At 40.1% G+C, this 16,032-nt stretch overlaps 1 protein-coding gene across 1 annotated transcript in view; it reads left to right on the forward strand.

Moving 5' to 3' along the window:
• Positions 1-16,032, forward strand: part of EPHA3 (EPH receptor A3) — a 218,011-nt gene that overhangs the window by 172,785 nt on the left and 29,194 nt on the right. The window contains exons 9-11 of the mRNA XM_086628600.1: positions 85-210; positions 7,117-7,302; positions 13,818-13,879. Of these exons, the coding sequence (XP_086484726.1) occupies positions 85-210; positions 7,117-7,302; positions 13,818-13,879 (374 nt within the window). The remainder of the gene's footprint in view (positions 1-84; positions 211-7,116; positions 7,303-13,817; positions 13,880-16,032) is intronic.

Here is a 16,032-nt window from a genome sequence, read left to right on the forward strand (position 1 = left end):
CAATTTCTATTGTCTCATGAGCTTTCTTTAGAAGGATTAATTAATTCTGAATAACGTTTTCTCTCTGAATTTGTTTTTACGCAGTAAAACTCCCAGGCCTGAGAACTTATGTAGATCCGCATACATATGAGGATCCCAATCAAGCTGTGCATGAATTTGCCAAGGAACTAGATGCTTCTAATATATCCATTGATAAAGTAGTTGGAGCAGGTAATGACCATCAGATATATTGAACTAAAGGTAGCTTTTTGCTGTATATACTGTTGTACATCTTTGGGTTTATACTTGTGACTAGAAAGAAAACGTTCTAAAGTCTTCAAATTAGTAGGTCACGTTTACAGCTGACTTCAGTGCCTATGAAAAGTCAAGGGCATACAGTTCTTTTTTCCCCAAAGAACGCAAATAGCAAAACAGTTTTGTCAAGGACACCAATCAGCCCACGCTTGGACGCAGCGCTGTTGGGAGTGAAAAGAGAGTTCAGCCTCACTTTTATGTTTCTCTTTAAAATCTGTCAGCACAGAAAATGGTATCAACTGTGAAGATGTTTTCTTTTCTTCCCTTAAAAGGACTGTTGACTATTATGCCTTGAGTGAAACCACAAACTCATTTCATACCAGTCACCATGCATCCATCAGACTCCAATGACCTTTGGTCGTTGAATTGATTTTGGTCACTGCTTTGGATTTGGATTATCGATTGAGGAGGAAAGGGTTGTCTGTCTGATGACTGATTGTCTGAGGCATACAGACGCCATAGATTGTTTGGTTTACAGAAAACAAACTGTCGAAATGAGCAGATTTTATATCGGAGGAGCCAGATTACAGAAAGTCTCATCACACTGAGTTGTCCATGTTCCAACGCATCATGTAGTTCCTGATAGGATAGGGTGTGTGCTTGCTCCTTGAAGTGAGGTGGCAGATTGTCTTGTCGAGTCAGGAGATCATGAAGTGTTAGTTTTCTTGCTAAACTAAAGCATTTGTGAGAAGTGCTGTTGATTTTTAATCCATTGGAAATTACTAGTTCTTTTATTATTGATTTTTTGCTTCTCTCTAAATTTACTATTTGAATTAAAATCATGAGATGTGAGAGAGACAGACTTCTAGTGCACAGCAAAAGATTTTAGTTTGGAAAAAACATGTAGAACCAAGCTACTGCCAAGCTACTGTACTCAGTGCATCTCCTAAATCACTCAGGAAAAAGAAACAGTATTCATCCTCTCTTACTAGACCTACAAGTTAAGTTATTTGCTGCAAAGGTAGAGTTTTTTTTCCTTGATGGTTTTAATTTTGCCCCACAAGAGTGCACTGTTCTCCATCATCTTCGGTAAAGGCAGCAAAGCTCTGCTTACTGCACATAATAGAGAATTAATATGAGGACAGAGAAGGGGTTTACTGAAAAGCTAAGTCCAAGATCAGTATGTTTCCTTATAAGACTTTCCGGAGCCTTCATTCACAAATGTAAGATTCCTAAACTTGGGCCGTATGCAGGATATGAATCTAGAAAACAAATTCATAACAATCAATGGTAAATCATAGAATCATAGAATGGTTTGGGTTGAAAGGGACCTCAAAGATCATCTCCTTCCAACCCCCCTGCTATGGGGAGGAACACCCTCCACTACATCAGGTTGCTCAAAGCCTCATCCAACCTGGCCTGAAATACTTCAGGGGATGAGGCATCCACAAGTTCTCTGAGCAACCTGTGTCAGTGCCTCACCACCCTCAATGTAAAAAATTTCTTCCTTGTCTCTAATCTAGATCTACCCTTTTTCAGTTAAAGCCATTGCCCCTTGTTATTTTAAAAAGTCCCTCTCCAGCTTTCTTGTAGGCCTCTTTAGGTGCTGGCAGGCTACTAGCATGTCTCTCCAGAGCCTTTCTTCTCCAGGCTGAACAGCCCCAACTCTCTCAGCCTGTTTTTAGAGGAGAGGTGCTCCAGCCCTCAGATCATCTTTGTGGCCCTCCTCTGGACCCACTCCAACAGGTCCATGTCCTCCTTCTGTTGGGGACCCCAGAGCTGAACACAATACACCAGGTGGGGTAATATTTTTTACTCAATGTTCTGACCTATTTTTAATCAGAATGCACCTGAGAATGAGAGGTAAACCAAAATTTGCCAAATATAGCCTCTGAAAATGGAGGAAGAGTTTTCTGAGAGACTTCAAAAAAAGTGTATGTCCTAAGAGAGTCAAATGGTTTAAAAATAAGTCCCTTTGCTTCACTCCACTTCAGCGAAAGTGACAGTAGATTTCTGCAAGTCCTCTACATTGAAACTTGGACTCAGTGTATAATAAAGCCATTTTTTGGAGACCATGGCTCAGATTTGTGTAGCCTAAACTACATATAGCATTATAGGTACCATTTCCTATTAGCAATTGCCAGAGATGGTAACAGGAAGAGGCTGGCAAGGAAGAACAGATGAAAATCAGGCTATAGAGCACTGGTAGCTTCCAAAATGCATTCATAGCATCACTTCACACTGCTGTCACGTTCAGCATGTGGTAGCTTTTGTATTCAGAGTGCCTCCAAGGCTGCTTCTGCAGGAGGGCTTCTCTCCTCCCCAAAAGCAGAAAGGCATTTCCTGTCTTTTACTTGCGTCAACGACTTATTTGAGTGAATGACTTGGTCTTTTCCTGCCCTTCTCCTTTACGAATGTAAGTGTGAATGAAATTATAAAAAGACAGTGACTTGAGAAGAAAGGATTCATTTAACTGCATTCAAGTGTGACGTAAGTAATAAGACCTTCAAGTCAGGCAAGTAATCTTGATATTCTGAGGTACTTTTCCAAGTAGTTTTTCACAGCTTTCGCCAGAAGTCTCTCAGAGGGCAGCTTACATCGCTTTGAAAACATACCCAAATGCAATAAGGAAATACTCTTGTCCAAAAGAACCTCAAGAAAAACACAAGGGATATTAGTGTGAGGCTAAGCATAAGAAAATTGTCAGGAGCCACTTTTTGAGATTTTTCTTTACAGTAATTCTTTCTTTTAAAACAACTCACTTCTTTTTATGGATCCAGTTCAGCAAACCACTTAAGAAGCTTAAATCTAACTGGATAGCAAGAGAATGCTACAGAAAGTACTTTCTTGATTTGGGATAGATTTAAGAATGTGCTTTGCTGAACATGAAAGCAAGCATTTTCTTTTCTTTCAAAGTTTAAACATACTTGTAGCATAACATCTTGTTGATCAAAGTATTTCTAAAATTTAGGGGCTACTTTTCCATGAACTTATGGTGAATGATTACAGTGTCTCAGGGAGGGCTCGTAGAACATTTCTGAGGTTCACGAGCTTTATGAAACGTTCAGCTTAGGTGCCCCTCCAACTTTAAGGGAGTTCTGTGCACAGCAGTGCGATCACGATTTAAAACACAGCAAAATAAAGGGAGTAGCTAATTTCAGAGTCATCTTTCACTTGTCCCCTGGGTCTAAATGCACAGCAAATGCCATTCACTGATGCACTCAGTAGCCTATTTAAAAAGGAATTAAGATCTCCTGAAGAGAGATCTTTATATCATGAACAGCTCTCCTAATAATATCTGTTTGCTTTCGACATGTAAATAGACACACCAGTCTGCAGGGCAGGTTATATAATGTTTATGTGTGTAACATAATTAAAAATAAACACTTCAAAAAGGCTTTACATGAAAAGCTGTCAACCTCGTCTCTTAAAATCAGTGCCAGGTTTCCCACTTTCCAACTTGAACACAAGTCCTTAATCCTCCTAAACAATATGTGGTGAGATCCAGTCCATTTCTCACTGGACCAGATAATAATGATTTGCAGGAGAAAGATGTGACATAACTGTGCGTCACTACGGGTGTTGACCAGATAAACTTACATAGCATCCATACTGCCCTGTATATGAAAGTACCAAAGATTAACATAGCTGGGCCTGCCCAGTGAGCTTTTTCCAGCAAAATAATTTTCCAGGAAAGTAAACCCATCTTATTTACATGGACAGCAGTAAGCACTATTGCTATGAAGAGTCCAACTTATAGTCTCTTGCAGCATCCACTGGCCTCAAGGCACTTGTAGAAGCCGATTAATCACCTAAGTTCTGAATTGTGCAGCCGTGGCTGAATGGGACCACGTTTAATGGACATTAGCCGTAACCTTTTCCTTCTCAAAAGTCAAACAAATATCAGATACATGATTCTGGTCAGAAATGAAGGACTGTTTGCTGAAATCATAGCTATAGTCTCCATTGGCAGTAACTGAACAGTAGTTTTGAGATACTAGCTTGTTATAGCTTTTTGGACCATTAAAACATAGAGAAAAGAGAATACAGAGCTAGACATAACAGGATTTATTTCAAGTGCTTTTTCCCCTTCCTTCTGTTTTCAAGATGTGCTTTGGTCTTCCTCTTTGTGATGCTCTGACAGTATTGAGTGGGGTTAGTATTTGAACTGAAGCAGTGTTTGCTCTTGGTAAAGTACACTAGTCATTTTGTCTTGCAGATGTTGAATATCTTTAATTACAAAGTCTGAACAGAATTCATCCCTATTATTTACTATTAGTAGGTTTTACAATTTATTTTCTGAGCCTGCTGCCTGTCTTGGCAGCCTGAAATACAAATAATGTTGGAGGTAATCAACATAATGTTAAGTGCTGATTTAGTAGTATATATGTATATAAAGATATACCTTGTTTTTCTTTTATTTCATTATTACATTAATAGCACAGTACCATGCATAAAGGATGAAGCAGCTCAGCAGCTGGGGATAAGATTTGGTGATATTTATTTCTGTGTTGTTGACTCAAATCTAGCCTGGATTAGCAACAGAGGAAGGTCACTGCCCTATGACACGTTTGTTCTTTTTTTTTTTTTTTTTTTTGTTAAATTGGTGGTTTAAGAGAGAAACCTTAGGAAATAAAGCTGAAAAGTGACCTCAGGAGATCATTAAGTCCGTATCCTTGCCCAAAACAGAATTTGTTAGGTACCATTCTTGACAGATGCTTATTCTTTGCAGTCTCCAAGATAAAAGAGTTTATAGCCTTCCTAAAAAATCCTTTGTACTGTCCAAGGGTCCTTACTGTTAGATTTTTTTTTTCCTGATCTAACTGACCTTTATTGTAATTTGCAACTATTCTTTCGTTTGCCTCTTTTGTATAGAAAAAGGAGTTGGTGTCCATCTTTTTTATATCCATAATTTTGATAAGCTAGAACTATTGTCATGTCTCTCTCGTCTTGTTCCTTATTGCATACAAATAACACCAATTTCTTGAGCTTTGAATGTGAATACACAGCCCTGACTTTTAAGATTCTGGTCATTGTTATTATTCCCCTTATCATTCCTGAATTGCAGTGCCACAAATGGGACACGGACTCTAAGCCAGCCATATTGGTGGCAAGTTGATGAAAGAATAATTTCAATTTACAGATAAATTGGCTGCACATAACATCTGAAATATATCCCATGTGGTATCACGTCTGAAGTCAATGGTGAAGGGCTGTCAATCCATCACATGTTTCTGAGCATTAAATCTATGAAGAGCAACATGATTTAAATTTACTTATTAAAAAGTACTTAATTTCTGTGGGGTTTGGTCATTTTAGTTTTCACAGATGTTGCTTAATGTAAAAAATCAGCTACAGAGATAAAGAAAGAATGATTGTGGGCAAAAGGTTCCAAGAACCTTTGCTCTTTTGAGGCTTAGTAATGCTGTTGCATTTAGGATTATTACACACTGAGTTGGCAAAAGCTCATATGTAAGCAATATAATCATTCTTTCCATGATGTTTCACTCACAAATAAAATCAAAATGCCAGTTTGCTTGAATTGATGCCATCTAGATTTAGATCTATAGGGTTTGTTTGTTTTCAAGTCAGACTTTCTATACAGAGCCACTTGACAAAATATGGCATATGAGGGGCTATATGTATTTAGATCTCATCTATTTTGACAAAAGAACCTGAATCAGCATATGTTGTTGGAAAACAAGTGTTAAAGCCCTCCAGCAACACCCTCTAGTTTCTTGAAAGAAAAGAAGAAACACAAATCACTTTTTTTTTTTCTTGTCTATTCAGTAAAGTATTTTCTTGGTCTTTAAATATAAATAATCATGTAGAGAAATTCTTGCCATCATATTTTTTTTATGTTTTACCCATCCTCTGTCTTTATTGTATTTTTCATTATTTCAATTATTTTGTCATTAAAACAAGGAGACGAATAGTTGCTACTGTAATTGTAACTGTGACGTTGTATGTGTAGTTTATTATATCATATGGAAGCTGAGATGGGGTGTTGGGTAATTGGAAATCAAAAGTTCAGTTGCTGCTCAGATGTCTCTCAAGATACTGAAACTTCCTTATATGCTTTACATAATTGTTAGTTAAATACAGAAACTTTCAGGTCACATGTTTTCTTCCAGTAATTTGTCAACATATTTAATATTTGCTCATTTGAATGCTAAAATAGTTTTCCCTTTGAACTTTTGTTGGATGTTACATAGTGAAGAATAAACCACGTTGTATAAAAGTAAACGTGCAGTGATATCTGCTGGTTTTTAGTTAGGGATCTTACACAATATGCAGTGGACACAATGTTGATGGTGGATTATCAGGTCCCGTAGCCCTGTAGTGTCAGTATACATTTGCATGATTAGAGCCATCTGAATAGTGGTAGAACAAAGATAATCTGTATGGATTTCTTTTTTCTTTGAAGCTGTGTAAATAAATTCTTTTGCTATGAATTATCTTGCTACTTTAATTGAAATGAGTAAAATAACTGGGAAATCTACTCTGGTAGAAAAGAAGAGCATAACGTTCACAAGGATGCATGACTGTTCTGATACTTCTGCGTTAATCAGCCCTCCTTCTATTGTCTCAAAGTGCATCAACTGAAACAAAAAGGGAATTTTCTGGTGACGTTTATGCATTCTTCTGCTCTGCAGTCATCTGGATATGCGATGTAAATAAGTGACATTGTCTGGTTTGACAGCTGGAGAACCCAAGCATGAAAATGTTAAGTAGCTGTTCGAAGGCCTCCTTTGGAGCTCTGGTCTGTGGCCCAACAGTAAACATTGTGTTTCAGGGACTTTTGCTGAATGCCAAGTCTTCTTTCTTAAATCCCCATGAAATAACTACATTTCATCTTTTGTCATTTTCCCACTTTTTTAGGGGAATTTGGAGAAGTGTGCAGCGGGCGCCTGAAGCTGCCTTCTAAAAAGGAAATTTCAGTGGCTATCAAAACCCTGAAAGTTGGCTACACAGAAAAACAGAGAAGGGACTTCCTGGGAGAAGCAAGCATCATGGGACAATTTGACCACCCTAACATCATTCGATTAGAGGGAGTCGTCACTAAAAGTAAGATATGACAGGGGCATTTGTTTTGCATGGGAAGTGTCACTGGAGGTCCATTCCACCCTAAATTATTCTCTTCAAGGAAGAGCAAAAGGAAATAAAAAACTGAATCATCCCTGTTTATGCTCTGCAAATCCTTCCAGAAATGTTTGTTACATCCCTGTTAATATGTACCACATATCCTTCAAAAGAGATAACAGTGGAAACACGTAGCTTGGCTTTTGCAATGTATATTGTATTTCCTCAAAAGCAGGAAAAAAATTGCCCATGTGCAAGCACCAGCTAAACCTGCACTGATGGATCCAATGAAGAACGGTGTCGGAGGCAAATGCCTGCAGTGCAGCTGCAGGGCCTTCACTGTCTCGCTGCCCTCGGGCTGCTGGGAACTTAAAAACAGTACCCTGGGTTAATGAGATGGGAATCATTGGGAAATAAAAATCACCTACTCAAAAAAAATATAGAGAACATGGATAAAAAGGAGCATTTCTGAAGAACGCTGCAGCTTGGTAATAAACTGGAAGGTTTAATAAACTCCAGAGCTACAAATTGCTACAAAACATCCAAGAGGCACTTGCTCGTAATTTGGTAGAAATCGTGGAGTCTTCTGTCCTAAGGTTTCCTAATTACACTATAGTAGTATGTTCTGCTTTCAACTAAATCGTTAGATTTTTGTCATTAGCACAAATTAATGAACAGCCTACCTGGCAACAGCAACTGATACTAGTATATTAATAAATAAGTTCAAACTTTTTCTATGTAGTTTTCACGCAGGGAAAGTACTCCCATATGATATTCAGTATGTACCAGAATGAGGCATTTTAAAGATACTGATCCTCTAGAATTTATACCTCTTTGTAAAAAATCTCATAAAAAAAAATTTTGGGGCTTTAAGCTGTCAATAGTAAAATTGATTTTGTTTCTTTGATAATGTACTAATTTTCTTAATCGGTCTTTGGGTGCTTTTGTTGTGGGTTGGGTTTTTTTTGGAGTGTTTTTGTCTATGTTTATGATAGCAAATCACCTTCTCATTTTGAGATAAAACTATAACTGGAAACTCCATCCACGCACTGGTTTGAGGAACACCATTCCTGATATGAGGAACACTTTCCAGCTCCTCTTTCATTAAGATAACAGCAAGTTGTAACAGTCTTTCCTGAATGGTGGTGTTGGTCTTAGAGCTCATTCCCAGCTTTCCCATGGCAGACACAGTAGCCTCCTCAAAGCCACTCGGATCCTGCATGCTTTTCTCCTTATGGGCAGCTGGTGGGATTTGGTGCTGGTGATGCTGCCTCATTTAGGCAAGTCCTGGCTCTTGTTGCTTGTGCTGCTGATTGCCCTCTCCCTTGAGATGGAAAGACAGACATAGTAGTAGAAAGGAGAGGTTGCATGAAGTACCAAAACTGGCTTGTTCCGTGAGACATAAATTCAGAGACTTCCTAGATTTCCATTGCAGCATAAGGTGATAAATTTAATGATCAAAGTCCTGCAGTAGTTATTAGGTAGGAGATCAATAAGATTTTATATGAGCTGTTCTTAAAAAAAAAAATCAGGAATGCTCTGAGATTTTTCAGGGGAGTTGATAAAATCGGTAGAATGTTTCCTAGTTCATCCTAGGGGACTCTGCTGGCAAAGAAGCTCCTTGCCATTTCATTGAACTACTTGAAATGTGCTGAGGATGTTTCCAGTTTGTTGGGTAGAAGAATACCAAATGCTTTGTTTTTAGGTAGATGGTTTATTGGTTTTAAGGAAACTTGTTTGTAAAATTGTGCCATTCATCGTTTCACAAACATAGACAGACGTGAAAGAATTTCATAGCTTACTGCAACAAATGATATGAAACAAAAAACCCACAGGAATGTGTTAAAAAATAACTGGTGAAAGGTATGTAAAACCCTGTATGTTATGAAGAAACATAATTACAATAATAATGCTTTCTCTAGGTGTGATTCATGAAAGTCTATTTTGCTGATTTAAATAACAAAGTTGTTATTCTTCAGCTTAGGTCTCACAGTCCCATTAGGAAAGGACTGCCAGATCTGCCTGTGTAAATCCAAGTTATCTCCTGCTTTTTAATGACACACACTTTGTACAGTCAGAATAACATTTGCAGTCCCGAAATTACTTGAAATGCCAGCATCAGTCTGTACACAGCTGAGCTAAAATCTATTTTGTTACATTTGTATTTCAGTGGCACTCGAGAAAATAATTTAATTGCTGTGCATGCAGGAATTTGTGCATTGCTTTTGAATGTGCATTGCTAATTCTGTCTGTTTTCTGTGCAAGTGACTATTAGTAAGTTTGCTACTCAGCTGTATTCATAGCAGACTGCTCTGTCTTTCGGGGGGGCTGGGAGTGCCAGCTGCCTGTCACATTTCAGTAGGAGAGAGCAAGCTCTGAATATTCCCAGCTGAAGTCAACAAAAGCCTCAGGGATACAACACCCTCTCCAGATAGCCTGAATACAGGAGCTGAGAAAACTGTGGAACTACTTGTATCCGTTTGACTGGGTAAAATTGTATGGCATAAATGCAAGTAAAGATAATTGTTTGTTTTCTTTAACATTCTGTAGGGTGACAGAAGGTTGTGGGGTTTGTTTTTTTTAAAAAGAAACCAGTATACTGTAATAACAAATTAGCAAGTGTTCATATTTTTTAATGATAGCTATTAAACCACACTCAAAAGCGTTAGTTTAGGTGCAGTCAGTAGAGAGCCTGTGGAGTATTTGCTGGGTCATTCTCAGTACAGGTAATGCATGATAAACAGGCAATATGACCTTTTCTTCATTAACCAAATTATTTTTGACAGGTGGCCCTTAACAATCATCCAACTTTTCATACTAAGCAGATCTTCTGAAACAACTCCTAATAACTGCAATTGTCATATTTTAGCACAGTTATGATTTAGCAGCAGTTCAGGATTTATTAATGGTATGAGGTAAATCAGGGGTTGAATTTTAGCAGTGCTCAATGATTACCCAATTTAAAGATTAACAAGATAATTCAATAGGATGAGTTATAATCAAAACAACAACTTAATTACAGATTCAAAACTGACAAGATACACACTAGCTTACTACAAGATATCCTAAATCAAGATATATTTATGTGTACATATGTGTAAAGCATGAAGCATGCAGACAGATAAAATGTTTGGATCCAGTGAAACAGGCACCTACACTCGTGAAGGCAAATGTGTGTATTTAAGCACACAGGTAAGTAGAGAGGTGGATGGAAGAGGCTGGCCTATAGGTAAAATTTCCCTCTAGAGTATGGAGTAAATACAACGCGCATCAGCATTTCTCAATGGACAATAGTTGAGACTCAAGGAGGATGACTTGCCTCGACCTTCTGTCAGCTTTATCTGCAGACAGTCTGCGGAGTCAGTACCTGAGAGGCATCCCAGCTCAGGGGAGATGCTGGTCACAGCCCGCTGCGATCCAGGAGAGCTCAAAGGGTCTCGCTTGGAATCGCTATTTATAGGGTCTGAGATAATTGACTTTTGTCAGGTACTTTTCCATTTTGGGCATAATTCGTGTTAGATAATCTTTGGCAACCTTCAGAGTGGGCTGCAGTCCAGGCTGGAGGGATTTCAGGTACGTGTCCCAGGCCACAGGAGTTCCAGGTGTGGTTAGGGAGTGGCTAACCATTCCAGCTCACTGTACTCGTACCTAAGACAGAAAGGTACCAGACTGTTTCAACTCAGTGCTCTAGTAGACAAGATCAGAAAGTGCCAGATGGTCCCAGCCCACTGCACTTGCAGCTGGGACAAGAACAAGGTTGGCTGGTGGTGACATCGCGATGCAGCCTGGGAGGGGTTTGCAGCACCGCACTGCAATAGGACTGTTTGGTATGAGAAGTCCTTGAGCTGGGGTGGCTGTGGTTTGCCAGTGGGACAGCCCACCGGCGGTGTGAAGAGGTGCACCCACCAGGTGAGACCTCAGTCGTTTGCTTCAAGGCAGAGCTGTTCCCTTGCTCCTCATTGATTTCTGTTCTGCGTTTTCCTGCTGCACTGGTCTCCTGGGCACGCTGTAGGCAGTAGTCTTAATAACCAGCACACATGTTCTGCTTAGTTTACTAATAATTTACAGCAATTTGTAGCCTGTTAGCGTAATAAATTTCAGCAACACTGTTGACACAAGTTGTTATCATGTATAAACGGCTGTGCTTTGATAAATGAATGCAGAATGTTCTTTTAAAAGTGCACCATGTTGCTTCAGAGCATATGCTTCTTATTATGGACACGTTTCCAACTAAACGAGAGTGAAACCCTGCACTTGGGGCTTTCTGAATATGGGTAAGCAAGACAGGAAGGTGCTCCCTTAATAATTAGAAAGGCGCAGTGTCTTATTCTAATTTCGGTCTCCTGATGTGTCACAAAAATGACTTGAGTTTTTACAGAAACCAATGGTCTCCTGGTTTCAAAGTACATGGATCTATCACAAAGTTTTGGATAGCCCCATTGGTGCTCTGCCCTTTACTTGAAAGATCCAGCAGTATTTTCTGTGCGTTACCAGAAATGCCTTGGGGTTAATGTTACACAGTACAGGTTAGGTACTTTTCCTTGCACTGCATATTTCTTGCTAACAAGAGTAAGCAAGCAATAGATTTCTTTTTTTTTGAGATTTTACATCGTTTGGTCTTTTATCTGTACCGTATCCTATGTAATTCAAGATGAATGTTTTGGATAAAGAGTTTGTTCCTACCAGTTAATGGGTGACAGAGTTGATTACCCATTAGTGTGACTCCCACAGTATAACACATCATTTGCACAGCAGAAAGAGGATGTTTTAACCCATTAATCTATGCAAAGAGGACAAAGGATTTTCTTTGTCTCATTATTTGAAATTAATGTTTCTCTTCCATTAAATTCTATTTGGTAGAAGTTGTATTTTGAAAAAAAAAAACAACCAACCAAACAAACAAAAAAGGAGTTGTCACCGTTTACTTTGGTTTTTTAATAGCTTTCTTACTTTCAATCATACTGGGTAGCTCTTTCAAGCCTCATGCTGTTCAATGTTAAAAGCTAAAATATCACCATGCCTGCTATACAATATGCAGGCCTTTGTCATGCTTTTATGGACAGATGCCTTCCTCTATTATATGTGAAATAATAATTCATCTCCTTAAATAACTTCATGCTCTTACCCACCTTTCTCTCTACCAGAAAGAGAAAATAAACAAAGCTTTAGAAAATATTATGAAATAATAAAATCCATATGCTGGTAAAATATTAGCAGGGCAATGACCTTTGTCTGGAAACTTCACCATAATCACATTAATTTTTTGCGTTCATTTCTCTCCAACGTGTCAGAGTTGCGTATAAAGTCTTGATTAGGTTACAGAATACCTTAGGGTAGAAATAACAGTCTCACAAACTGATCTGAATCTGCATGGACAAGTTTGGAATGATATTAGAGGCTTTTCAAGGATGCAGGGCTGTTTCTTTAGGGCATGCTGCTGCCCTGTGGATGCAGTGTGCTCAGCCCCAGCTACGTCGTGCTTGGCCAGAGAGAAGGTTCGTGCTGTCGGTGATCCCGCCACAGAGGGAGGCAGGACTGCCTGGAAAGAGGGCTAACGCCCAGCAGTGGAAGGTGGCCGTGTTACGGCTCTGCTTTTCTTTCCAGTCTCCCATACTTTTATTCTGCATTTTCCCTTCCATTTCTATCCCCGCACCAATATTTTCCTTGGCTTGTGCTAGGAAAATACTGAAGCTCTACAATTTAAATGCATGGTAAATACTCTCGCAAGGGAGAGGTTTTTTGCTATTTTCTCCACGTATGCTGCTTAATCTCTTCCTTACCATAGTATCCTAGGAACAGGTTGACTGTGCCCACACAGTAGAGCACTGCTCCACAGTCTTTGCACCTCCATTGCGCAGACCAGGACACCTCTAGAGAAAAGCTGCAACTCCCTCAGCAGCAAGTGCCCAATTCCCTTCCAGAGAGAACCTGGGGGCAAATGCATGGCAGAATATGCAATGTATATGATTGCATAAATTCAACAGTTGTATGAAGGATTGTATTAAATGGTGATGGATAAGACACTGTATACTGAAAATACAGCACGCTTCACTTTGTGTCTTGGGACTTCAGCCGCTAATTCATAGATTCAAGTGCGTATGATTCATAGAATCATAGAATGTTTTGGGTTGGAAGGGACCTTAATGTTCATCAAGTTCCAAACGCCCTGGGCAGGGACACCTTCCACTAGATCAGGTTGCTCAAAGCCTCATCCAGCCTGGCCTTGAACAATTCCAGGGATGGGACATCCACAACTTCCCTGGGCAACCTGTTGAAGTGCTTCACCACCCTCAGTTTATGCTGAAATGACTGTATTTCTGTTGATGTCGGTGAAATCTCAGTATGTTGTGGTCAGAGCTGGTTTTGCCCATGCGTCTTTTACTTTCTTTCTAAATGTAAAATTATCCTTGGGAATTGGAAGATTTGGGCACGTTTCTGAAATGCCTGTTTTTACTGATCATTATGTATTAAATGCCTGACCCCTGGTAATACGTTTGCAGGTAAACCAGTTATGATCGTTACTGAATATATGGAAAACGGTTCCTTGGACAGCTTCCTACGGGTAAGTGCAGTAGAGCACTACATGGTGCAGGACTGGCTCTTGTTCTGAATTTGTTATGAATTTGCTGTCATTGTAGTCTGATTCATCATCAACTTTTGTTGCTTGATTTTCATTGTTTCCGTTTGGTTTTGTGTGCATTGTGGTGTGCTCAAAAAGCCAGGTAGGGATTTGCTAGCCCGTTTTGACTGCTTGCAGTAAGTATTATTCCAAAACGAAGCAAATTTTTGTGTTATTAGAATGTCACATGAATAAAAAACCAAACAATATTCTGGCACACAATAATGGAGATTATTTTTCTGAGGGCTGAATTACTACTGTGATGCAGTTATGCTTACTGATTGGCAGTCTGTACATCTTTCCAAACAATTTCCAAAGTGAACGGATTTGTGGAAATTTTATCAGTAAACTGATAGTACTCAGTCAAGAGCCGTTTCCCTAAATATGAAAAGTTTAGGGAATAACCCCATACCCGAGGGTGTCTGAAATGTTTTGCTAGCAAACTTCATTGGCCTGTTTTCTTTCTCCAGCCTTAGACATACTAATACTGTTGTTGATTTATCTTTGTTTTCTGTCAAAGTTGGTAGCGAGCCTAAAAAAATTTGAACGCTCCCCGTGTCACCAAGATTTACTTGTGGCAAAACAAGAAGTGTAGCAGAAATGAAATCCCATCTGAGGGGAAACACTAGTTTAATTTTAATTTGTGAGGGCAAACTCAGCTGTGGCTGGGAGACTGCTTTGGTTCTGCCACGGCTGGATGACATTATCCCCCAAATTCATAACACTGAACTAGACGTTTAACCCCAAAAGGGGATACATTGTCAACCTTAGTTTCAGTATGTAATATGTATGTTATTATATCTACTGGAGCATGCAAAATACATATAAATAATGTGTCAGTATATCTGAATGAAATATATCTGTACTGAACTGTATATATTTTGTTTAGGCTAAAAATCCTGAAGAAAGCTCTGAGGAAAGGAGAATAATTTCTGACTGTACAAAACAGTTGTTCAGCTTGTTCATTCATTTGAGTGTGGGTTTTTGAGATTTTTTCTCTTTTACTACTGTTATATGGAATCATAGATAAGATACCTTGTGACTCTGTCATGTTTTTAGGCTGATCCAGCAACTAAAACTCACACAGTCTCTCCTTCTCCAGTAAAGTGGAGAGGAGAAAAACGTAATAAAGGGACTGAGGGTCGAGACAAGAACAGAGGAAGCACCCACCAACCATGGTCCTGGGCAAAACAGACTGGGCTTTCTTAAAAGCAAAACAATTTATTGATGGTTACTTAAAAGGACAAAGGGAAACCGGTTACATGAGAGGATAAAAAGAAACAAAGCCAGATCTTAAAACCGACACCTTCCTTCCCCAACCCCCTTTCCTTTTCCTCCCGGCTCTACCTCCTCCCCCCAGCAGCACAGGGGGCAGGGACTGGGGGAGTGCAGGTCAGTTCATTCCATGCTGTTACTGCTGCTTCTTTCTTAAAGGAGGAGGAGTACTTACACCCTTTTCCCCTGCTCCAGTGGATCCCCTACTCACGAGGAAAAATCCACAAACTTCTCCAGCATGAGTCCAGCCCACTGGAAACAATCCTTCCCCATGGATTGCCCCAGTGTGGGCTTTACCACAGTCTCGGGTACTTAGGGAGCTGTAGCCACTCGCTCCAGCGTGGGTCGTCACACAGACTCCAGATGCCTCTCTGCCTTGTCGTGCATCCCAAAACAACCATCCTCAGACTCAGGCATCTCCTCTCCACGGGCTGCGAGTGGGTCTCTACTCCACCAAGGCCGTCCTGGTTGCAGGGGGGCTGCCTGCCGTCTCACCACCAGCTGCAGGGGAAACTCAGCTGCAGCACACCTCCTCCCGCTCCGTCCTCACTGACCTGCTGTCGATGCGGCTGTTTCTCTCAGATCTCAGTCCTCTCCAGGTGAACTCAGCCCAGTGGGCACCCCGGGAGCAGGGTGCTCCCCAAGTTCCCCAGCCGGCTACGCCGCTGCAATCCTCAGTGGGCGGCGCCGGCCCGACGCAGGCAGTCGCCCGGCTGGGAGTCAGGGAGCGGAGGCAGTGCCCTCCTCCCCTCTCTCCTCACTCCTGGGCAAAGCACCTTTTCCGGTTCCTTTGTCCTGACTTAAATAGGGCAATTTGCAGA

The sequence above is a fragment of the Tauraco erythrolophus genome, chromosome 1, assembly GCF_009769465.1.
Source record: "Tauraco erythrolophus isolate bTauEry1 chromosome 1, bTauEry1.pri, whole genome shotgun sequence".
In the NCBI taxonomy this organism is placed as follows: domain Eukaryota; kingdom Metazoa; phylum Chordata; class Aves; order Musophagiformes; family Musophagidae; genus Tauraco; species Tauraco erythrolophus.